This window comes from Gavialis gangeticus, unplaced genomic scaffold, assembly GCF_001723915.1.
Source record: "Gavialis gangeticus isolate Ggan-Ray unplaced genomic scaffold, GavGan_comp1, whole genome shotgun sequence".
NCBI classification, from domain to species: Eukaryota; Metazoa; Chordata; order Crocodylia; family Gavialidae; genus Gavialis; species Gavialis gangeticus.
Window position 1 is genome coordinate 4,917,214 of NW_017728995.1, and position 26,062 is coordinate 4,943,275.

General features: G+C 40.6%; 1 protein-coding gene across 1 annotated transcript in view; it reads left to right on the forward strand.

Moving 5' to 3' along the window:
* Positions 1–26,062, forward strand: part of MME (membrane metalloendopeptidase) — an 87,533-nt gene that overhangs the window by 6,363 nt on the left and 55,108 nt on the right. Inside the window, exons 2-7 of the mRNA XM_019503176.1 lie at positions 63–98; positions 17,963–18,124; positions 19,208–19,288; positions 20,216–20,311; positions 20,414–20,532; positions 21,591–21,656. Of these exons, the coding sequence (XP_019358721.1) occupies positions 63–98; positions 17,963–18,124; positions 19,208–19,288; positions 20,216–20,311; positions 20,414–20,532; positions 21,591–21,656 (560 nt within the window). The remainder of the gene's footprint in view (positions 1–62; positions 99–17,962; positions 18,125–19,207; positions 19,289–20,215; positions 20,312–20,413; positions 20,533–21,590; positions 21,657–26,062) is intronic.

The following is a 26,062-nucleotide window of genomic DNA, read 5'->3' on the forward strand; positions in this document are numbered from 1 at the left end:
TAGACTTTCCTGTGGAAATTCATGAAGGATTTATCTCTCCCACTGCTTTTTTTTTTTTTCAGACAGTGTTTGCAAGACTTCAGACTGCATAAAATCAGGTAAGAATAAATGAAAATGTGTAGGTTTTTAATTGAATACAACATTGTCCTTTTGAAATTCATTATTGATTATCACTCGCATTTTCTTAAATTTTTCCAATTTCTGAACTTTCTTCCCCCATCACAGATGTATTATTTATATGGTTACACTTTAGCTAAGTGCTGTTCTGTGACTATATGGGACAGGACTGGGTGTGCTGGCAGCTAGAGAAGGTGACAGGGATGGTGCACGGGGGTGTGGGGCTGCTAGCTTTCCCAAGCTCTCCTGGGCTTCCAGCGCCCCGTGCACCATCTCTTCTGCCTTTTCTGTCCACCAGCACACCCAGCCACCTTCCTGCTGCCTCCCTGCACTGCCCCAGGGGCAAGCCAGCCCATTCACTGGCAACCCCAGACATCTTGCCGGCCACAGGAGCCTGCTGAAGGCAGAAGCAGTGAGGGGCCTAATCCTTTTTTCTCTATGCAGCCTGCCTGCCTCTCCCGCAGCTGTGGGGTGAGCTGACAGATTAATGGCACAGATTAATAGCCAACTGGCCACGGGAAAGGCTCCACCAGAAAGAAAAAAGGATCCAGCCCCTTGCTACTTCTGCCTTCAGCAGGCACCTGCAGCCCTCAGGATAATATCATATATACAGTGACAGAAAAATAAAACCCACCATTTCAATTAAAAACTCACCGTTTGAATGTAGGGGGGCATAGAGTGCAACCCTATGGACTAAAACTCCATCGCATGTACAAGCAGCCTATGAGGGTGGTTAAGCGTTGGAAAAAGCTACCTAGAAAGATTGTGGAATCTCTGCCCTTGGAAGTTTTCAAGAGGAGGTTAGAGACTTGGCTGGGATGATTTCATCACAGAAGATCCTACTTTATGCAGGGAGCTGGACTAGATGACCTCATGAGGTCCCTTCCAGTCGTGCTTTTCTATGACCTGTTCTCAAAAAAGGCACTTAAAATATTGATTTCAGCTGCAAGTTAGTAAATATTTTCATATTATACATTTTAATTCATGAAAAAAATAGCAATAGTAAGTGGGTTAACTTCCTTTCTTAGGTATATTAAAGCCTCCATCCTGATCCCAAAGCATGGGCCCTCATTGTTGAGCTTCTTGTAAAATCAACTCCTCTGAACTTGTCTTGTGTGTATTGATTTGTTTTTTATAAATTTAAATTCTGGCACCATTGAAGTCAATTGAAAAACTCCCACTGTCTTTATTGGTTCCAGCATTTCATTGTGTATCTTTAAGAATAATTACGGTATAATTTGTGACAAGCCCTTTATAGGCACTCAGGAGTCACTAGCAGTAAAGAGAGTTCATCTGAGTACTTTCTTTCACTGAAAAAGCCCATTCTATCTTAAGGCAAAGGAAGTAGCAACTGAGTACTTCAAAGAGAAGCAATAACATTTCATATGGGGAAGCAAGAACCACTTGTTCCTTCATTTGACTAAAACCTGATCCACATAGGACAGAAAGGAAGTACATATGGCACGGCTGTAGAGGATGCAGCAAACACACTTGCTCTGAATATTCATAATGCTTTCCAGAGGTATTGTACTGACTTGGGTACAGCGAGCAATATGCTGACCATACATAAGTCCATCAGAGTTTCGTCATTAACTCTTGTAGGGCCAACCTCCTTTAATGTCCCTGGGAGAGATCATTTAACAGTGCAGCATTTTACAGCCACAATCTAATTTGTCTGGTTTTGCATTGGCTTTCAAAAGTAAAATTACCATGTCTCTTCAACTGGTCAATACTGTTCTGTTGCGTTTGCCTGAGTTAGATTGCCCTATATTGGAGTAGAGGCCTTATTTTAGGAGACATGCTTATTCTTAATGACCCATTAAAAACAAAAAAACAACCCCTCCCCCACTCTGAAAAATAGTTTTTTCAGGTTTTTCTCATTGTAAAGGAACCAGTGCAATGGAAAGCACAACATCAGGCATGCGTACTTCTGGCAGCAAATCAACAGCTAGGAATAAAACAGTGTGCTTAAGCTAGCTATAATAGAGAGAAGACTAACATTAGTCAAGGGTGTTATCAAGTCTGATTTCTTAAATATACACACACACTATGAAAATATTATGAATTTAGTTGGCTCTTATGAATAATACATCTCCTGCCAAACAGGCGCCAGAGAAACCTTGAGGCCACATTATACCATCATATGTTGTGTGTTCTTCTTTCAGTGAAGTCTCGTGGCCTGTTTAGCAGTAGGCCAGACTATGTGATCGCAATGATCCCTTCTGGACTTATCAGTTATGAATATGCCATAGACTTTACAGAAAAACTAATTTTTGTAGATTTTACAACTTGTTAAAACTATATTGCTTGTTCTTTTATCTATAAAGCCATGTGACACCACTTTCTAAGCTGTATAGGCCTTTGGTAAGGGGGAATATAGAAATGAATAACTTCATAAATAATTTAAAGTATTTCTAAAATACCTTCATGTTATGATATCAAAGTGAGATACTTCAGTACCTTCTCTTAGTCATTATCTAATCTCAGTTATAGCTCTGCTGAGTTATGTAATAGTAAACAGTAAACTTGTCACTAGCCTTTCCCATGTGGGTTTCAGAAGGTGGTCTTGGGGGGCCGGGGGGAGGGGATATTCATATTCTAGGAAGACTCCTTTGCAAAGGAATTTTAAGTCAAAAACTTCTGAATCAGATTGTTGAAAAAGCCAGTAACAGTCCTAACTAGTTGCATGGTTTTGTTCACTCCAGGTAGGCATGGCACATTTCAGGTCTGTGATAGGATTACACATATAATTTTTTTAGCATATTTCTGGAACTGTAAAGCCTTGTGATGTGACATTGTCAGTTCTTGTAAGCTCATGGAGTCAAGCTAGGTCACTACTTGGATGTAAAATCTCACAGGAATAGTTACAGCTGCAGAAAATAGTTTTAGTGATTCAGAAAGTGGCCCTTTCTCCTCTGAGTCAGTATTGAACTAGTGCCCTAGCATGGTGCTAAGAGACATTATGCTGCTATAGAAGATGAGATGTGAAACCAGTCTTGACCACTGACAGCCATTAAAAATCACGGTGGCATTTCCTGAGTAGAAGCGGTATTGCATCCTGGATGAATTCCAACTTTTACACTCTGCCAGCCTAATTTTATTCTTCATGTCAACCTATATAGAATTTTGGTTCACTTTGGGCATGTCTGCATGTTTATTAATACACTTTTGCTACTGCACATTAAATTTAGTACCTCTAATATGAGGTACTAAATAAATTCATATTAGGCTGCCCTAATGCTCAGGAGCAAAAGTGTATGCTATTTTAGTGTGCATTAGTGTATTAGCACAGTTTTTGACTTTACGCTTTAATGAGTAGTAAAATAGGCTACATTAAAGCAGACATGAAGATGTGCTCCTCCTGTTCTAAACTCCAGCATAGAGCTACTAAAAACTGTTAAACTATTGCTGTGTTTTGCCATAGAGATACCTAGTTATTCTGGCTCCCTCCTTCCCCAGTCCAGTTAGTGTTGGCCATCTTCACTTCTCCAAATCAATTCTGGCCTCCAGGTCACCAAATTGTGTATAATATCCCAACTGTTTTCCCAGTATAATTGATGTGAAGCCCCACCTCTCCAACTTGACTAATACCAGCTGGACCCAGATTTTGTTTTAGCTACTGCCTCCAAGTTCCAGAACCCTGATCCTCTCTCCTTACTCTGCTCTCTGCACATGTTTTCACAGCATCTGAACTTCAGCTCACAAAAACGTCTGTGATACAGATACCGATACATATACTTTGGTTAGTCTCTAAGGTGCAGATCTACCCTGCCTCTCTATTCAGAGGTACAGAGCCCTGTGAGGGAAGGGCTAGAATCAGCAGAGAGACTTTTTGATAATTTCTGCGGATGGGAGGGAGAGGGCTATACTGACACACATAGGTTTGTAGTTTGGCCACTGAAATATATGTGGTATGGAAGTGGTGCAGGCTACATCTCCTGAAACACTTGACACTACACAGAATTAAGCATTAGAAAATGTACCTTATGAATTGGGTCTGCAGGGCAGGAGGATGCATAGGTCTTTTACTTCTCTAAGGTCTAAGCCCCATTCTGCCATCCTGCAGCCAGGCCCGCTGGAGGACTTCTTATGTGAGTAAATTCTACTGAAGAGCAGTAAGAGCAGCATGTTCTTACCCTGAATAAATACAGCTTGTTACAAAATATAGCACACAGGTTGTTTTGATAACTAAATTACAGTTTTTGCAGTTCAACTTGTATTAAGGTAGAGTGGCTTGCAGTATTTTAAATTTAGTGTTTTGGAAGGGAGCTAATTTATCTGGTTAATCTAATGTCTACAGTTAATAGATCCCACATTTACTCAAATATAGGACAAGGTGTGTCCCCCTCCGCCCCACCAGTGTATATTTGCATATGAAGCAAAGGAGAGAAACAAGGGTTTGCTGTGGCTCTGAGCATGGGGTGGGGCAGAGGAAGACTCATAGCAGCTTCCTGCCTTCCCCTCCACCTCCTCTCTGCAGTTTCTACCCCACTGCCCACCCCCTCCCCTCCCCTCCCCTGACTGTCCCTCGCAGCTCGGCTCTGGCTCCGGGTGGGGTCTTGCCAAGGTTGCCAAATCCACTTATAAGAAGCGGAATTGGGCTTGTTCTTTTAAAAAGTCACTTTAATTTTTTGAAAGTTGCAGGTTGTGGTTTTTTGGTCTTGTTTTATTTGGAGGCCGCTTATTTTGGGTGTTTTTGCAATAGATGACTTAAAAAGTTATAATTTAAAAATGGTTGTAGGAGCTGTTTTGGTGCCTGATGTTGATGTATATCAAGGGTGAGGCAAAATGACAGATCTGGCTGGCAGTCAGACTCCATTTCCCATCAGCCTTTGACCGTATGGCTTGGGCCAGTTTCCTTTGAGACCCCAGCAGCAGCCATGCTGTGATAGCTCAAGGCTGGGGTTTTCATGAGGACTAGTCCCAGCAGTGCTGGCGGGGCGTGGAGCGGCTCCAGAGCTGGGCTGGGATCTTGCAGTGGTGATAGCATGGTCTAGAGCATGGGCAGCACCACAATCTGCAGCCAGCATGCTTTGGGGCCGAGACATACAGGCAGTGGATCATGGCTCTGCTCTGACTCCTTACAGCGGTGCCAGCCTGCTTACATTATTTTTTAATAATGTAAGTACATACACATTTATTTTAATATTTTAATGTGTAATTTAATATTATATGCAGCAAAACTAGAACTGCAAAAAATATAGAATTTGTATAAGCACCCCTGCTCCCCCCTCTTTGAAATGGGTTGGACTTGGGTTGGGCTTGTTTTTAAAGGCAGTGCCACTTTTTTTCCTTGTGAGACTTGGCAGCGCTGGGTCTCTCCCAGGCACCGAGCACATGAAAACTCCTTTCCTTGCCTGGGCAATCAGCAACACTGACATAGTTGCATTGCTTGCCTGGCCAGTCATCAGTGCTGAAACTGCTGCATGGCCAGGCAAAGGCTGAGCTTCCATGTGCTGTGTTCCAGGACAGGGCAGCCAGAGCAGCATCTGACAGGAAGGGGAGGGAGGAGAGCGAAAGAGGCAGAGACTGTGGAACTGGGGAGAAAAAGGGCAAAGACTGGGTGGAAAAGGCAGGGGAAGAGGCAGAGCTGTGGGTGAGCTGAGGGTGGGAGGGTGCAGGTGGCAGGGGAACAGAAAAGCTTTAGAGGGAAAAAGTTGGCAGGGCAAAGGGCATGGGAGCCACTTGATCCTCCTCCCTAGCCACTCCTTTCCTGGCCAGGGGGGTTGGGGCAAGATTCAATTCAAGACAACTCTCCAATACTTAGATTCTATACCTGGAAAATTATAACAAATTTATACATTTTACCAATATAAAATCTAATTATTGGGGGACCATATTATATCCAAGTAAATATGGTAACTATACCAGATTTGGTGTGAATGCAACTGAAACCAACCAGTTCACGTAGGCTTAAATTGGTTACGCTATGTGGTAGGGCTGTGTGAAGCTTCGGTCTCTGATTTGATTCGGAGGAGATTTGGCCCAGTTCAGTGGCTAAATCTCCAAATCTAATCAGGAGACCCGTTAATCTCTCTGAATTGAATTGGAAACCTCAGATCCGATTTGGAGAGATTCAGCAATTCGGCCATAGACATAGCTTCATGTGTTTTTTTTCTACGTACCAGGTACGACTCGTGAATGCTGAGATGGTGGGGTGGATGCAGCATCCCACTGGAGCACGGGGCGGGGTCCCCCAAGCGCTCAGTGGCAGAGGTACACAAGGTAGTGGACCAGAAGTACTTCATGTCCACTTACAGTCCACCACCAAACACATGAGGCAGCCTCCCTGCACTCCCATGGGATGCTCCATCTGCCCCACCATCTCAGCGTTCACGAGGCGCACCTGGTAACTTGAGGTACATAGAAAAAAACATATAAAACTGTGTCTATGGCCGAATCACTGATTCTCCAGATCAGAATCAAATCTTCAGATTTGGCCAAATCAAATCAGGACAGTGATCTGAATCAGCGAATCAAATCACTGTCCCCCAAATCGGGCTGAATCCAAATCAAATACTGCCCGCTTCGCACACCCCTACTATGTGGTACAAAGGTGCACTGGTATCAACGGTAGGTTAGCTGTTACAAGCTGTATTCTGTTTTATCTACAACACAAGGTACAGTTGGCATCTGGGAATTACCAAATAAAGTCCAGATGTACTAGCCATTACAGAACTCTGGTTTATTTCCAAATACTACATCTGGCTATAAGTGATTAAAGGGGCAGCTCAAGGAGAAATGGAGAAGGACCAAGTTGTCTTTCAATTTGATGCAATATTTCTAAACAAATCTGCAATATCCTTATTCTGCTATGAAGCTGAGATTTGAGTAGATTTCAAACATCTGTAAGATTAATTATATTAAATTGACTATGAATCTGTCATGAGAAAAAGTAAAGCCTCCTGGGCTGTCCTGTAGCCATTGGAATGTACAACTCTCAGATGCAGCAGACTAGAGCTCAGGCCAAGATTGTGAAGCTCATGTTGGTGAGCATTTATTTACTCTCAGAGCTTTGTTGCATTGACTTTAATAGGAATATTTATGTGTAAAAATGCTTATTAATGTAAATAAAGCCTTTCCAGTCTGTCCCTTAGCCAATGTTTTGTAATGGTTAATCAGCTGCTAAGTTTAGAACCCCAGAGAACGTGACAATATAGTGGTTCCTGCACATGTGTCACAGTTAATGACATAATAAAATTTACTCTGTTATAAAAGACTAGCATAATAAAAAGTCCTTAAACCAGAAATAACTGTTGCACTATATTAATTACTATTTATAAGGTTTCCACAAGGATGAACAATAAATCCAGGAAGGAGTATTACTTCCGATAGGAATTTGATATCCAGTCAATATTCAGTTGGGTTTTGGTATCAAGATGATAGAAGATAAAATGCTTGATCTATTTTCTAACTTTGCAATTAGCACTTTGGCAACTTTATATGTATAGAAGGCAAAGGTAATTAAATTACTAATCCAAGGAAATGCTATTGAGGTTGGATAGGAAATTTATCAGCACAATGTTATTAGGGGTAGAAATTCACTGAACTATTAACACCTTAAATCTGCACCAAATGTTAAGATTATACTGGAGAAGATTTTGTTTTCAATTTTTTTAAAATTGCACTATGCATAAGCTGCTGCAAATGAATGAAGAAACAGGCCTCAATGGAACTGATTTAAAGAACAGGTTGTGAATAAATGACGAGACAAAGAAATGTGTTTGAAAGTCAATAGGTAATACACAAGGTAAGTAATTAGTAAGGAATGAAAATGTTACCAGTATTTGTGAAGCATCTGTAGCATCTAAAGACGCTGTAGATTTTGAGAGAATATATTCTAATATCAGATTGTCTCTATCAATATCACAGAACCTGTTTTGAGTATGCTCTAATCCTGTTTGATAAATGCTATGGGCTTAGAAAGAATATATGTATAGTATAATGGCTAGTGCTTTTGCACCACTTTAATGGTGTTGGTGTTTGCATGCTTTGGCAGTGTATTACACATTAATTCCAGCCGCTGCAGGAAATTCAGTGGCATAGTGCACCTTAAATGACTTGGGGCGCAGCAAACTAAAACTCCTTCAAGGAGTTCAAGCTGCCCCTACAGCTGCAGAGCAAAGCACCAGGCTCCATGCATCTCCATGCAGGCAGCCTTACAGCAGCCTGGGAAAGTACCTCAGCCTAAGAAAAGCAGCGAGCCTAGTCTTTTATTTTTTCCCCACACCCTGAAGCCTGCCTGCCTGCCTGAGCTGCGTGGGGGCTCGGTGCTTCCCTCCACGGCTGCAGTGCCCCCCGGGACTGCCTGAGCTGGGTGCCTGCAGGCGGGTGCCACCTGGGGGAGGCCACCACAACCGCAGAGGGAAGCACCAGCCCTCCTGAAGCCCAGGGACCCCTCCTTGCCAGAGAAGCAGATAAGTCAGCAGGGTGTGTGCACATCACAGGGGTTTAATCAGACCTAAATTAAAGCAGTGTTTTTTAAAACCCACCACTTCAATGTAGGGGCCCCTGTTTCATCTACACATGCCCTTAGATATTAATCATAAATTGACCTGCATGCATACACATTCTTATTTAAATATGTTTCACTCATCCTTCCCCTTTCCCTCTTTGTGTTACACCAGTTTGTCTTAATTAATAATCAAAGCTAGAACCTTATTTTATTCAAAGATTGAACAACATCTAGTACAAAGGAGTCCTGGTTTTGAATGAGGATTATAAGAGTTTGTCTATTGTCAAAGGATTGTGCTAGGGAGCATCAGAATGATGCAAAGCATAGTGACTCCATGTTCACAACACAATACCACAGAAGGGGTTTAATATTGCCACCCATAACAAACCCTTTGTCCAGCAAGCAATGCTGAGGATGCTAGTGAAAAGCAGTTTATAAACCATGCATTTGTTGAAGTACTTGCGACATCATGAGCCCCATAAGCCTCACACTAGTGAAACTTAGTTCCAAAGCCAAGCAAGCTATATCTCTGAAGATACAACCCTGAATATACACTGTTTATAGATGTTATGTTTTTCTAGCTTTAATCTGTAGTATAGTCATCACTGTATAAACGTGGACATCTGTAGTCTGAATTAAAATTGGCTCCAGTCTGAATTAGCTAAACTTCATTGAATGAGGATTAAAGTTAACGCAGACTAGGGCAGTCCTAAGTAGGCAATTTAAACTGTATTAATTAACATGTATACGTGGTAGAAATCTAGGGCTTTGTTGTTGCTCATGCCCACCACCAGGTGCCCCCTGCCATCTCTAGTGCAGAAATGCATGAAATCCTCCCTGGTGGTCAATGATAGTCTATTTAGCCCTTAATTTGAATTGAAATTTGATTCAAGCTATGTGCTGTGAATCAGTGAACATGTCTACAAATGGAAGAGCTGAAGAATCCACTTGGTCAGTGTCCAGTCTACCACTTAAGTACAGCAGTCCCATTTGCTTACACAAAACTATTCATATGCTTAAAACTAAGCATGTGCTTTGCTGGTTAGGGACATAAATCTGTAACATTTCAGATTACAAATTACAGGCCTTTGATATCACCCAAGTAATAGGTGGCAGTTTTCAGAGAGGAGAAGCACACATGGCCCTATTGTGAGCATGAAAGAGTGAGGTTTCCACAATGGGGCTGTTTTAGATATGTCAAATGCATTTGATCTTTCAGTTCCCAGCTCGGTGATTAACACATCAGCTAATATGGACCTTTCAAAGGAAATGTTGTGATGGGTAATTAATTGTGTATCTCACTAGCCAGGAAATGGTAAAATTCTAGGCAGATGCTGTATTGAACAGAGGAGTCTGATTCCAAGGGTGAAACAGGCTTTGATACTATGTAGACTATTGATGATTTACTGCACATATGCAAGATATAGGTTATACTGCATTTTGCAAATGCAACACAGAATGGGTAAGAAACAGCTTTTCTTTGCAACAGAAGATTTTTCAGCTACAATTTTTTTTTTTTTGGCATGTTGGGGTATGTTATGGAATCCTCCAACAGCTTTGATGGTCAGTTCTGGATATTAAACTGGTCTAACAAAAGCTGAAGTGCCTGATGAAGCAAGCACAAGCCCCAGTTAGCCAGGCATGAGCTTGCCCTTTAGATGCATCTCCTGCCAGCAACTGAAACTCAGGAACTCATGTTTCAAACACAAGAGTTTGATATTTAATTATTTACTATTTTAAACTAATCTTAAAACAGAAGCTGTGGAATAGGATAACTCAACAAAATGTTAGAGTCAGGTCACAAGGACAAAAATGAGAAGAGACAGTGATTTTACCAAACATACAATGGCAGTCAGCAAATATGAATGAGAAAAATAGAAGAAATTGAAATAACAGCACTGAACGTTTGCAAAAATATAATGCAAATGCTTACAGCAAGCAGCTGGAGCTCTGACAAGAGTAAAGCGCACAATTCAAAATATGCATATTACCTTAAATGAGCTGATTTTAAGGGAGAACTAGGCAGAAATCAGGTTCCTGGAGATTACAAAGAAAGGGAGACCAACACCCCCCCCACCCCGACCGTACTGACTTGTCAAAAGAGTGAGTAAATGCTACAAGAATCTGGATAAACCCCCAGAAAATGAATGTGACTGGAGTGTTTGTTCCACATAGAGTACACTGAACATGGAAGATCCAATACTAATGAGAATGTTCAGAGACAGGATGATGAGGTGCTTTCTGATGATTTCTACATTTTTTTACACTAATTAAGAGGCCCCAATAATGCAAAATTTGTTCACCATCCAAAAACAGGAACATTGTGAAAACACCAGATGTTGGCCTCAGGCTTGGTTCTTTTAAGTCAATAAGAGAGCCCACAAAAACAGAAAAATAAAAGAGCAAACAAACACAAGAGCCTGCCCACACTTCTCCTTGCCAATGGCATGCAAAGGCCTGGAAGAAATGGAGAAACAACCTATAAATGTTTGAGTCACTAGGAGTGGGAGGAGTAGCTGGAAACACCAGCCATATAATTTAGCAAAAATAATGGATGAAGAGAGAGATGGATTTAGAAGATATTTTCCATTTTGGCAAACAGAGGTTGTTCCTATGCTCTTTCTTTCCTTTCGCTGAGCAGATACACTAACACTGGTTCTCATGATGAATTTTCTTTTAAATGGGTAGGAAGAGACCAAAAAGAAAGAGTGCAGAAAGTTTACAGGCAGGACCTGAGAACATTAAGAAAGAAGATTTCTCTTATTATCTATGGTCCAGGGTCTGCATATAAGTCATTGAGGGCTTCAACTAGCCACTTAAATAACAACTATGCCATCAGCATTTAGCATAAGGGTCCTTACTGATGATCCCAAGAAGCAGTAGAACAATTCTGGGAGAAAGTAAGGTAGCCCATAAGGTGTCACAAAATTGAAATGCATGGAAGATAACTATTGCTAGAAGTAATTTTGAACATATAATTATGATGATGATATAATGGGAGGACTTTCCCTGATAAGCAATTTAATTAAGATAAGAATATTAGGATTTATTGCCATTTGTTTGAGATGAATATGCTTAGTGCTTAAATTACATTAAAATTATAAGAGGAGCCTCAACCACAGCATTTGTTTCCAAATTCCATTTTTCAAATCACTGGGTTATCTGGAACCAGACCCTCAGTTTGAGGGTATGTAGTTGAGTTGTATGTAGAGTTGAGTTGTATGTAGAGTCCATCTCTACATACAACTTTTGGATGGGCACACTGTAAGTGAGGAAGAATAAAGCACCTTCCTGAGAACAGATTCAGGCTCCTAAAAAGGACGCAAGACAGACCTTAGATGCATTAGTCGTAAATTGCAATCCAAAAAACTGCTTAACAGTTGATTTTCTGTGGAACTGCCTCCCTCTTTGACCAGAAAATTCACTAGGTTTGTCCGTTGCAGTTCTGCTCAAATACAGAACTGCTGTGGCCTGAACAATGGGTGCTTAGCTTCTACTTAAGATGCACTGGGATCTCAAAAGCAGGCAGAGCAATGCGTAAATCCTTTGGCGGGAGGGGATCCATTAGGCATTCTCAAAGCACACCTAACATACATCAGCAGGATCAGGCCATTCACAAAATGTAGGACACAAGTCTGGCAACCCTCCTTCCACAACTGAGAAAACAAACAATAATAAAACATAGGACTGTATACATCCCAAAAGACATAACCACACTTTAAACTCCTACACTGACTGTTTCAGGAAGAAAAGTAGCAATAAAATTCTCAACAAAAGCTAAGACCACAACAAACTCTCTCCCTCAGAAAAAAAACCCATACTGTCCATAAGGTCCTACAATGAAATAGCAATCAAATCAGCAGACAGAGATGGAGCTACAGTCATCCTCAGCCATCACAACTACTTCAATGAGGCCAACAGCCAACTCTCTGACACCTAATATTTGGGGAGGACCCCACAGTAGCATTCACTCTAGAACTGGAAAATGTCATAAAATCTTTCCCACACCAGCTTCAGAAAAAACTCCTTTCACTTATTCCCAATTCTCCTACCCTAAGAACTTTCTGTGGGGTCCCAAAGATTCACAGAAAAAGTAATTCTGGCAGACCCAATATATCCAACTGAAGACCTATCAAGATTCATAGCAGCTGTCCTGAAATCACTTGTCCATCAAAGAGCAAGTTTTCTAGAAGACACAACAGACTTCCTCAACAGAATCTAGTACATCAGCCACATCCCCTAGAAGGCCATAGTTGCAACCATGGATGTCACCAGCCCATACACTAATATACCGCACCAGGAAGGCACAACTGCCTGCCAGAAATAACTAAAAGAACATGGAGTACATTCAGATTAGCAGCAACATGTTCTGCAAATCATCCATTTCATCTTCACCCACAACAACTTCAGTTTCAACAGTCAACACTTCTTCCAAACTGTGAGCACAGCTCTGGGCACAATGATGCCCTTCAAATATGCCAACCTCTTCAAAAACACCTGGAGGAAGACTTTCTAGAATATTGCACCATCAAACCTGCATTACATACGGGATATTTTCCCCATCTGAACTGGACTCAATGGCTTCTACAACAGGTTTAATAACTATCATCCCTCAATCAATTTCTCTCTGACATTCACATGCTCAATTTTCTAGACACCATGATCCACATCTGGGATGGCACCCTACAAACCACACATACCAAAACCCCACAGACCACAATGCTTATGTCCACAAGAACAGTAATCATCCTAAGCACACCAAAAAGCTATAATCTACAGTCAAGGCCCTCAGATATCTCCACATACGCTAGGAGGAGAACATTCATGATGTCCACCTGGCCAGCCTAACATCTACTTTTATACAACAAGGATACTCCAGTAGAGAAATATGCCTTGTGACTACACACCACTTGTGGTCACCTACCACCCACACTGAAACCAGAGAAGAATCATCAAATTACTATCTATACTCAACTAAGATCATACCTTGAGAGAAATATTCCCAGCCCCTCCACTTCTGGCTTTCAAACAATCCCCTGCCCGTGTCCAACTCTCATCACCAGAAACAAAATCCCCAGTGCCCAACAGACATCAGGTGGGACACAGATTTGCTTCAGCAAGAGTCAATACATCTCAGCTGCTACTATAAAAACCCTGCCCCCCCAGCAAAAACAACGCCAACCCATCAGAACCCATGGTTCTTACTTTCCCAAAATCTGATACATCTGATCCAGTGCACCAAATGCCCCCATGGTAACTACGTGGATGAAACTTAAACAGTAACTATGCACCAGAATGAACTCAGAAAAAATATAGAAAGGACACAGATGCACATATGTCAATAGAAGCACATTTTTAATAGAACAAATATTCTCGCTCTGACATCTCTATCTGCATGCTAAAGGGAAATCTACCAAGCATTTTTAAAAGACAAGTTTATGAATAAAAGTTCATAAGCTGGTTAGGTACTAGGAACCAAGCTTGTGAATAAAAATTCATAAGCTGGTTGGGTACTAGGACGAAGGAACATCAACACTGATTTTATGGCACACTGTGATCTACCTGATTCCTGATTTTTTTCCTACAGAGAGGCAGTAATGACCCTCCTCCCTTTTGCTAGGTTGTGATCTTACAGTAATCATTCTTCTTTTCTTCTGCTAATTGTTTGCTACCTCTGGGAATTTCTCCCTCCCTCCAATTTTACAGCTCTATCCACTGTTCATAATGATTGCTGTGCTTACCTTCCTCTTCAGACCTAAAGAAGAACACCTTACATTCCAAATTTTAGCTAACTATATCCAAACTATCTCTTATTGGTTCAATAAAATGTATCACCCCCAAAAAATCCTTGCCTCTGACAAAGTTTTAATAACTTTACTTCTAACTTTACTTCCAAAACAGCTGCTAGAGAAGATGGTGATGCCCACTTTTGTGTGCTGTGGTTAAAGCACTCTTCCAGGAAGTAGAAGATCCAGGTTCAGTGGCCTCATAGGCCACATCTAAATGAGTGTGGATGTTTGGTTCCCCAGGGACAAGTAGCAGCAGCGCACCTTGTACATTGGCATGCTGCAAGTTACCCCAGGGACAGTAGGGAAGCCTGGGGCCAGCACTGTGCTGGCTCCAGAAGCCTTACTTGGGATCGTGGGGGCCTCCCAGGGCTGCAGCAGTGGAGATTCTGCCACATACAGCCTGGTTGGCAGCCACAGTGCAGCTCCAGGTAGCCCGGCTCTGCTTTTCAGTGGTTACGGTGTCTGTGTGTGCTGCTCTGTTCCCCGCCCCCCCACCCCGGGTTTTTTTGACCCCGTGGGAAAAAAACCAGGGCAAAGCACACATGAGCAGCGTGCCCTTTCAGTGCAGAGAATGCCAGACTCTGCAGTATGTGGCTCTGCAGACTTGTTTGCGGCACCACATACCGCATGGCTGGGCTCGTCTGGACATACCCATAGTGCACAAACCTATAACATCTACCTCCTAGGAGCATTTTCTTCATACCAGGCTGTAAGCTAGGCAGGGTATAGGGTACTCTTCAGCCTCCTTTTGAAAATGGTACATTTGTACAGAAAGGGATGATGGATTCTTGGGGCTTAGTGCCAAGAACAAAAAAAGAGAGCCAGACTTTGGAGACTAATGGTTAGGGCATTTGCATAAGACTAAGGGGTGTGCTGGGTTCCAGCTCCTGCTCCCACAGCTGCTAATGTGCATCATATTAAATGGTCACGGAATGAAAACAACAGAAATAATCCTGGAAATAGGGTTATAATAGTGTCGTAATAGTGTCTGATCTTCAGTTGGCATAAGTTGACATAGTCCATGGAGTTATGCCAATCTAACCCAGCTGCTGATGTCCCTGGACATGGGAGGAATTATTCTGATAATTTAAATCTGAATTCTTGCAAAATAGAGGCTATTCAACCTGAATTAGTAATATATATATCAGTTACAATAACTCATATCATTATCCAAAACACCTACACACATCCTTCATTTTTAGGTGCAAAAATAGTCACATTGGCTTCAAGTGAATAAATATTTCTTAGAAGACTGTGATTTTAATCACAGACTTTTAACACTTTAGAACAGCAGTCATAGTGCCAAGTTTTGTATTTGGTATTTTAAATTTTGAAAGTTGTGTGTGTGTTTATCTTGGGCTGTTTTGAATGTCATAGGGATTGTCAGGGTATGTTGTTTATTCGAAGTACATTATAAAATAGTCGAACATAATTTTTTCATTTTATGGTTTTATGAAGAAATATATAAATAGAGCTTTTTAAAGGTAATAGGCAACAGACTGTGCATGATACATACTCTCATCTGAAGTTTAAAAAACGGATCCAAGTGCCAACAGTCTAGGATTTATTTTTATTTATTTGTAAGAATGATGTAATTATTTACTATAGAGCATTATAGGCATATAGAGAAAACAAGGCTTGTACCATTTTGCTTTAAAAAATCCTGTCAGGCTGAGAAAACCTTGACTTTTCATTTTTATTTCTATCTTTCCTTCAAACACCGATTTTTCTTCCTTTTACATATTTCAGTATATTTCCAGCACATGCATCTTTCTTTCTTCCTGAGTCCCAAATATTTGTCTTCCATAAAAGCCCAGTGAATATTTTCCATCTGCATAATGTCTTCTACTACTGGCTTTGTCTTTCTGTTTTTGGTTGCAGAAGGCTTTCCATAATTGCAGCAAGTAAAATATACTTTCAAGGTATACATCTGATGTTTCTCTACAGAAAAATGTATGAAAAAGCCAACAATCACGATCACCTCATATTTCTCATTTAACCAAAGTGGTTGAGTTCTGTAATTTGGTGGTGATCAGGATAGCCAACCATTCGTAAATTTTATGGACAATCTGTAAACAGGTGGCTAAAAACCCCTGTCCTAAAGTCCACAGAAATATTTCAAAATCTTTAAAATGTACGAAGACTTGGCAAACCTTCTGTCCCACAATGCTCCCCACCAGGACCTTCAGAAAGAGGAAACACTTGGGTATTACACATGTGGGAAGGAGGCTTCCTCCTCTCTTGTTCTCAGAGGGAAGGGGGCTGCCAAGACTTAGTGGTGTGTGTCTAAGCACAGGGGGTGAGGCTTGGAGCATCTCCATCTTGCACTCACACCAACTTCCTCACAGACCCCCTGCAGTACATCCCCTCCATGAGGTGAGACCCCTTTGGATTCTGTATGTGTGTGTGTGTGCACATGCATACACATGCACCATTGCAGGTTACATTATATAACATTAAGTAAAATATATGTCAAAAAAAAATTCTTGTCCGTAAAAAGTTCGCAGGCTGTCAGTAAAAAAAATAAAATTAGAGTGTGGCAACCCTGGGGGTGGTGGTCCTGGGGTCTTTATACTATCCTGGGATGTGGTGTTTAAATGGGAAGGCCATCAAGTCTCCCACTCGACTGAAATTTCTAGCAAAACTTTTAATTCTATAAACTAAGAACTTGCCTTTCTAAAGAACTGGACACGTATGTACAATCTCTGTTTTCCTTTATTCTCAAGACTCCTCTGGTGAGTTATTCTGTCTTTTAAAGAGAAAATTCCTTCATACTTTAAATGCTACCCTAACTACATTTTATTACAAAGTGTAAATCAGTAAATGAAACATAAGAACTTTAAATATAATTTAAAGCAATAATGAACAATTAATCACAATGCTAAGTTAGACTGAAAGTATCAGTTTTCTCATTAGAAACCACTGGCAACTAAAATGTTATTTCAGCATTTGGTTCAGTGAAAGATGACACTGAAAGAACTGAGGTTTCTAAATGTTGTTTTGATTTTTTCTCAATTGATTAGCATTAATGAGCATTATCTAATTTTTTAAATTTCTTTAAGTACTGGAGTGCTGCTTTAGACTGTTTTCTCCCAACAGTGTGGATTCTTTCCCATTTCTCTTTTAGTATAAAACACCTTTCTGTGAAAAATAACATCAGATAATTTCTATTTAGTGAATTAAAGTATAAATCATGAAATGGAGCATACATTTCTGTGTATGGTCTCAAGGGATGTGCCCAAGCTTGGGAATTTGTGCAGAAGTGGGGAGGGAAGAGGATTGCAGACGCATAATTTGGCCATGAGTAAGCTGTATCTAAGAGTCCCTATTGATAAAATGGAAATAATCGTTTTTTACCTCCCCACAAGGTTTCGTATGGATGACTTAGCTGTTTTCTGTATATTAAGTATTATAAAAATACTTCCTAGCTTTCATTTGATGCAAAAAAGATGTTTTGGGTATTTAGGGGAGGGGAGAATTGTTTTGAGAGTATCTTAACCACAGGAGGTTTATTGGTTCCTTTCCAAATTAGAATTCCATATTTATTATATATTTCTTTTACCTGTGGGTTTTTTATGTGTTGCTCTGTCTCACGCTACAGCAGCCCGAATCATTGAAAACATGGACACCACTGCAGAGCCTTGTAAAGATTTTTACCAATATGCCTGTGGAGGATGGCTAAAGAGGAAGGTCATTCCAGAGACAAGCTCCCGTTATAGTAACTTTGACATTTTAAGAGATGAACTAGAAGTTGTTCTGAAAGGTCAGTGGAGTTTATTTCTATGGACTATATAAAGCTTCTTCCATGGCTTATATGTAATCATAACAAAACCTGTTATCTAACTAGAGAAATCAAATGTCTTCTGTATTCAGTTCTTATCCCTGAACTATTTGCTTGGATAATAATTTGAGCTTTAGGAGTTATGCTTTTGGGCACTGGAGCATGTTTGTCCAGACCTGACCCCTATGATGACTGTACTCTTTTTGTATGTATCTGGATATTACAACAGCTGAAACCAAATCATTACCCTCATGAGCTACAGGTGGCAGCTGTACTAAATGACGAAAAAAGGCATCTCCTTGTAGCCAAGCTAATCGGAACTCTTGCACATGCTGGAAGTTGCTCTTTGCCAGCCTTACAATCTGCATGTCTGTATTCCTTCAGCTATTGCCTAACAAGCAGACACATTTTAGCTACTAAGACCAAAGGCATATCACCATTCCGTTTTCACAATGTATCACAAAGTACCAAGAGCAAATTCAGGATTGTGGGCCATATCATCTCCCATGAAAGGAAAAGTGCATGAGAGTTAAGAAACTCCCTGAGTTTGAACAGGGGCATGTTCTTCCAGTCCTTTCCTTGGGAGCTACATCCTGTCCTCCACTGCACAAAGCATCCTGGGATTAAGACTTGCCATGTTTGCATACCTCATAGCATCCGTGTGAATCAGGTTTATTTTCACAGACACTCAGTGCCTCTATACTGTTCCTCAGGCTTCATCTCTAAACCTACCTACCCAGAATCTTTAATCTCTGCAAACAGTCCCTCAGCAGTCAGGCTGGGGTTGTTGTGCAACTCTATAGCATATAAACACGAACGGAAACACCTGTGGGCTGGGGAGAGGTGATCCAAAGCACGTCCCCATTCAAACATGGTACCTCCGGAGCCCTGTTCCTTTGGACCTGAAGTAAAGGGACTTGAGACGAACAAGGGGCATGGTGCAGAGCTATAGATCCTCCGTTTTCTGTGCCCCCAGCTGACTTCCTCCATAGTTTCCTCCAGTCTCCTTGCATGCAGATCAGATGCTGTAAGGTATTGCATGTAATTATTCTCTGTTTGTTTTAGATGTCCTTGACAAGCCAAGCAATAACAGCATAGCAGCAGTGCAGAAAGCAAAAACTCTGTATAGATCATGTATAAATGAAAGTAAGTTTATCCACAAATTACTACACGTAAGTTTTATAAATGTAATGCATCTAATTCATCTGTTCCTAAATTCTACTACAAAGACTCCATTGGCTTATGTGGCATTTTTCTGAAGCAGCTGGGAAGTTCTGACTCAACTTCCTGTAAACTAAAATACGTAGGTTTTGTAGAATTAAATATGCATATAAATAATGCAAATCAGTACACAGTAGTTCTTGCATTATTAATTTTGGCATTAAATGAGTTGTTTCCCTCTGGTCTTTCCTTTTCAGTATTCAGGGTGCTGCAGACTTTTGTTCTGGCAAATAAAAATTGTACCATGCAAATTAGTGGCTTCAGGACAGTTGGGACTTTGGACATACAGAAGACATTGCGGGGGGGAGAGTTTGGAATAATGCTAGAATAACGGGCAGGGAAAGTTAGTTATATTATCATATGAATTGTCATCATTAGATTTCAGAGTTTCCTGAGCTAAGTAGTGTGACTTGGAACAATTGTTTAAAGGTCTAGGCAGACTCAGGAAGACAACGCTACTTAAATTGACATTGTTTCGCCTTTTTAAGGGGTTGGGCATTGTTTGCAATCATGAGAAGTAGTTTTAAATATAAAATCTTAGGATGTTTATACACATGTTTCAGGAAGTGGGGGGGGGAAGAGGGGCATGGTAATTATCATGCTCCAGCAGACTCAGTTAATCAAGTTCAGCACTTTGGAACAGCCTCAATGAATATGTATAGGTGCCCATTGATTCTGGACTACTGTCCTCCAGCACTGGAGATGGTGAGGATGGATGCTTGGTTGCAGGGCAAGTTTCTCAGGTGCAGTCACAGAAACAGGGAACTTTACTTTATAAAAGGCAGCATAGTGTTAACATGGTTAAAATATTAATATAACTAATATTTAACTAACTTTTATTATTTTCAAAAGCTGCTATTGATAACAGAGGTGGAAAACCTTTAATTGATATATTGCCAACCGTCTTTGAATGGCCTGTTGCAACACTTAACTGGGAAACTGTCTATGGTAGGACAAGCTTTTCTATTTATCTTTCTGTTAAAACTTCTTGATTGTATTTTTCATTATTTCCAAAAGTATCAAGACTAAGTTCATTGTTCAATTCTTTAGGTGTAAACTGGACAGCTGAGACAGCTATTGCACAACTAAACGCTAAGTATGGGAAAAAGGTCCTCATAAATTTTTTTGTTGGCACAGATGACAAGAACTCCACAACGCACATCATTCATGTAAGTTTGTCTCAATGGCCTGGCATTCCTGATCCTTCAAGTGCAATAAAATACTACTATAAAAAAGTTGGTAGGGGAAAATTGAATTTAGCTAGTTAAACAGCAGCAAAACACCATTATAAATTTCTGTAGCCCTTACATTTAACAGTGTTTCTTGTTCTGAAACAGACATGTCTTTCCATTCTCAGAGTATATAGCTTTATCCTTTAGTTCTTGCACCAATTCATTGCTACTTCCCATTGTCTGAGGGGTTTTGAAACCTACAGTGAACACGACACTGATGTCATTTGTATATGCATGAAAACAATGTATCTTCTTGTTGGCTTACCACACACCACAGAGTACCCTAATGAGGGCTGCCCAACCCATGACAGATCACCCAGCCTGAAGGGTTTTACAGCTATATGTATTACCCCATTATGGATCTGCAGTCTGCTGACAGAGCTCTGAAAGTGGGCAAAGACAGGCAGAGGAGGAAGCTGGCCAAGGCAATCAGGTTATGGGGTGATCCTGGAGCACATTTGAAGGCAGCATCCACGATGCTATGCAGCTTGTCATTGCTATAAAATGAAGATGATCCCTCTCAGCACAATATCCATGGGAGGCTGATGGCATAAAAGGTGAATCCCACTATGGCCTAGTTTTCTTAGGTGATCACACTGCCACCCTCAGGTGAATCCAGCCTTTCATCTAGGAGGGTGAATCTGGTCTGTTCTACACACATTAACAAAAACACCCTGTAACTTTTGTGTCTCTGTGGAAGTTATGTTTGTCCACTGATTGCACTGTCTACTTACTTGCAAAGACATGCTGTTACAATGGACTGGACAGTACATAGGGTAGGAGCAGAAGAAAATTACTGAGACAAAGGGGAAGAATAAAGGACAGAAAGCAAGAAAGCCTGTGAGTCAGCCTTCAAATTTGTTATGATCAGCAAGAATTCACTCTCATTGATCAGAAGCAGAGATTAGCATTTAGTCCCTGCCCTCCAGGACTTCGGCTTTCCACAGTGTTGCACTATTTTCTCTACCAGCTAACTTTTTTAAATGTTCCTACAGATTGATCAACCAGGGCTTGGCCTGCCTTCTCGTGACTACTATGAATGCACTGGAGCATACAAGGAGGTAAGCTATGGCTGGTAAATTGTAACTTAAGCTCTGACCTTAGCCCTCAAGGTTCACACATATATCTAAGGACCTACCAAAACTGAGGTGGAAGTGCGCTGTATGCTAGCTCCATTAATCTTGCAGTTTCCCCCCTGCACTCCCACCCCACCATCAGTGGAGGAGCCCCACCATTAACTGCTCACCACTCACTGCTGATTGGCAGGGATTTTCCCAGGATTTTAAATACGGCGTGGTTTTTGCCTTCTGCCACTGATTGACCTAGAAGCCTCAATGATCCCACTGTTTGTTGCTGACCAGCCGGGAGGCAAAAACCACACCATATTTAAAACCATGTTTTTCACTTTGCTGCTGATCAGGAGCGAACGGCAAGGCACCTCAGTGGTGGAGAGGGAGGGAAGGGAGCATGTCCAGGAAACTGCAACATTAAAGGAGCCGCTGCACAACGCACTTCTGTTGCAATTTTGATTGATCCCTACATATATCTGATGATGAAGATGTGCACAGACAATACTTAAGAGAGAACAGTCCCTGCCACAAAGAGCTTCTGACCTAAGCTCCAGAAAAAAACATAACTTACAGGAAGCTTAGTGTAAGGAGTTCAGACCAATTTCATTTTAAAACTCGCTACTATCATGAAAGAGAAGAGAGAGTAAGAATACTTGGCAGAGAGAACAGAGTTGTTCTTCTAAGGAGAGAGAAGCATAAAGAAAAGAATTAAATCAAGAGCAAATGTAGAAAATGAAAGGAGTATTGCAGAGCCAGGTTAGCAAGTAAGAGACAAATAGAAATAAACAAGAGTTGAGGGTGGGAAAAAGGGCTGTGAAGATGAAGAGTAGGAGTGCAGTGAAGGTTATTAACTTGCTTCCATTTTTCTGCATATATTCAGAGGCAGCAGTTGGGAATTCAAGCTCCAGTTCCTGATATGCACTTAGGAAGTCACTGAGACAATGATATCTCTGCTGGAGGTAAAGATATAGGGCCAGTATTGCTTCATGATTGCCAAAACCAGCTAATATAGATATCACAGAAGAGCTATAGCAGGGTGGATCCTTGTAGAGAGTATATATGTCAGCTTCTGTGGAGAAAGAGCTGCTGCTTGACATGATGCTTTTGGATCCCTTTGAAGAAATTTCATAGATTTCATAGGCATTAGGGCTGGAAGGGACCTCACAAGATAATTGGGTCCAGCCCCCTGCCCAAGGGGCAGGAAGTCAGCTGGGGTCAAATGATCCCAGCAAGATAAGCATCCGGATGTGCCTTAGAGGTGTCTCAAGTAGCTGCTTCTGTTCCACACTTTGGGAACTTGGATGGTAAAGAAGTTTTTCCTTATGTCCGGTCTAAAACAATCTTCCTGGAGTTTGTACCCATTAGACTTTGGAGCGCCCTGGTGAATAGATGTTCTCCCAGTTCCTGGTGCACGCCCCTAATATATTTATAGGCCAGTACCTAAATTAATATAACCAACTTAGGTTGTTATTCCAGGACTCATAAATGAAGTGGGGTTATTCATAACTGGGGGGGCCCAAAAGCACCTAATGCAGTAAGATTAAGCATCAGTGTTGTTGTAATACCTCTCCTCCACTATAAGTAGGTTGTCTCATCAGAGCAACATAGGCCATTTCTGAATTACAACATCTGAGATGAACCCAGGTTAGAATGAATCTAGGGTGTCAGTAGAGGTTAGATGTAATGGCTGTGCTACCAACTTCTTAGAATTTGTGAGTTAATCGGCATTATTTGTGCTGAATTTTGAACATAGGGTTATTAAGAACACAGACATAATTTTACCACTTCGAAAAATTATTGAAAGCTTCAGTATTACCTGGCACGTTGAATTGGATAAAGCTGTGATTCTCAGTGTGCCCTTGGTTGAGATCCTTTATGGGTGCTGCAAGGTGCTGCAAACACCTACATGATTCACAAAATAACCCCAGAGATTTCAAATAGGAATCAGTAGCGTTAAAACCATTTTGATCTGTTGTGGTCTTTTTGAGTTCTTTGTAGCAAACTACTTGCTCTGTTACTTTTTCCGTATTCAAGAGATGAGTTGAAGCTAAGAGCTGGTATATTCCAGTGGGTGCCATGATTCTAACATAGTCTTGAGTTAAAAATAGTTGAGAACCACTGGGATAGAGAGGAGAAAACCAAAGGAAACCACTCAGAGCTATTCCAATGCATAATTTCTCTGGAGAGGTTCTGAAATTATCGTAGATTCCCTGGCTATCTGGTAAACTGAAGCTTAGAAGCTAAACCATAATTTCATCTGATCTTCTTTAATTCATGTTTACTTATCATGCTAGCATACTTCAATTAACATCTTGATACTGGAACTGTATATCTCTCACTGTCAACAATAGGTATGCATTAGGAGAATCTTCACAAGGTTAAGTATAGGCATTTGCTAAAAGCTAACATTGTGTCTTTAATTAGCCAGTTTTCTACCTTGTAATTGAATGCAGAAGTCATGAGAAACATGTTATTGTGTATTTGTTTGGTTGGTATTTTGCTGACATGCTAATGGTTAATGCTATGATTTATACTGATTAGTTTTAATTACAGTTTACATACCAATTAAGATAACCACTAACACATTAACTTTTTGATTTACCTTTTATTATACTACCACAGCACTTAGGAACTCCAGTCATAAATTGGATAATATTATTATTTACCATAGCATTTAGGAATCCCAGTCCCCATTATGCTAAGAACTGTACAAATATAGCACAAAAAACATGGTCTTTACACCAATATCACAATCTTCTGGCCTATCAGAAAGTAATTTATTTGAAGAAACGGTTGTTAACTGTTGATGACTTTGTATTGAATGATGACTGCTATTAGAATTTTCATATGTTCTCTCTCTCTACAAGCCTTTCTTGGATTTTACAAAGATTTTACACTTGTGTAGTGCTATTGGCTTCACTGGAACTGACCGTTATTTGCAAGAAAGAGGAGAAGAAGGACCACTGATTCATCAGATTTGAAAAACATCAATTTTTACCATGAAACAGTGGTCTTTTGTTAATATGTAACCCAAATTCCTGAAATATTAACCAAAAATATATTTGCATCGTGACAATCAATACACTAAAAACATTTGTTAGGACTTATGCTTCTAAGTGACTTGGTTGTAGAATTTAAGTCATGATATTGAACTTAAGAAGCAAATTACATGGTGTCAACTTAAAAATGAACTAAGAAACAAAGTTCATCCAAGACTTTAAGCATCTTAACACTAGAGAGTGGAGAAAGTTTCTTTTAAAAGCAAGTCTCTTAATGGTGCCAAAACCACACGCTGAGAAGACAGGGTCTAAAATAAATATTGCCACAGGCATGAATGCTTCAAAAGAAGGAGTCTCTTCCTACTACAGAACCTCTTCTTTGCTAGCAGCCATTTCTTGGCTCTGATTCCTGCTGTGTCATTTTACTTCTATCCTTGAGCTTTATGTAGCAAAGAGGACATCCGTCTCCTGTACTTTAACCTGAATGTTTTCATCTGTGTCAGGAATATTTCTCATGCTATGAGTATGTGTGCGAGGGTTTTATATTTTTAAATAATTGCTGCTCATAAATTGTTAATTAATAATTGTTGGTGCAGTGATTTTGACCCCTGCATGGCCTTTGAGATGACTGCACAATAACTAGGACCTATTTATGAGTTGTATCTAGAGATCAGTTGATTTCGTCCTTTGGCTGTTCTGATTGACCCAGGGAGGAGTATGCAGTGATCATCAAGTTACAGAATCAGCAGGCTCCTACTAATTTCAGTGGATTTTGAATTAAGCCCCATGGAAAGCTTAACAGTCTGTGGACAGATGCTGATATGCTTGAAGTATTCATAGGTTTGACAGGGACCCTCTTTGTTACTTGTCATTTTAGTGATCAGGAACTTCAGCCCATTTCCTCTGTTGAAGTGTTCTTATACAGCTCAAGACATTGAGAAGAAGTATCTTTGATAGCCCAATCCTGAGAGGTGCTGTCTATCACCAGTTCTCAGTGGATTCAATGGTCAATGCTATACAGGATGCATGAAGTACTTTGCAGGTTGAGGCCCGGAGTGCATAACAGCTGGTGCCAGTACTGAATTCTTGGCCCGGGGAAGATGGCAATAGCAGAGGCATGGTTTCTCAGGCGCTCAGTAGAATATCCATCTAATTTTTTTCATTTCAGGGTGCAGATTTAAACAAGTTGATAGCGGATATTCAAACATCCCGTGTTAAATGCAATTATATAGACACACCTTTTAAAATCCTACTGTTTTTGTCTTTATGTAGTTTAACCTATTTATATTTTCATAAAGGGCTCATGTAGCAACCAGGTTTCTCATCAGGGATGGGAATTGCCAGAAAGCATATGGTAATATCATTTCTACCTCATGTTCCTTTATGGAATAGACCCCC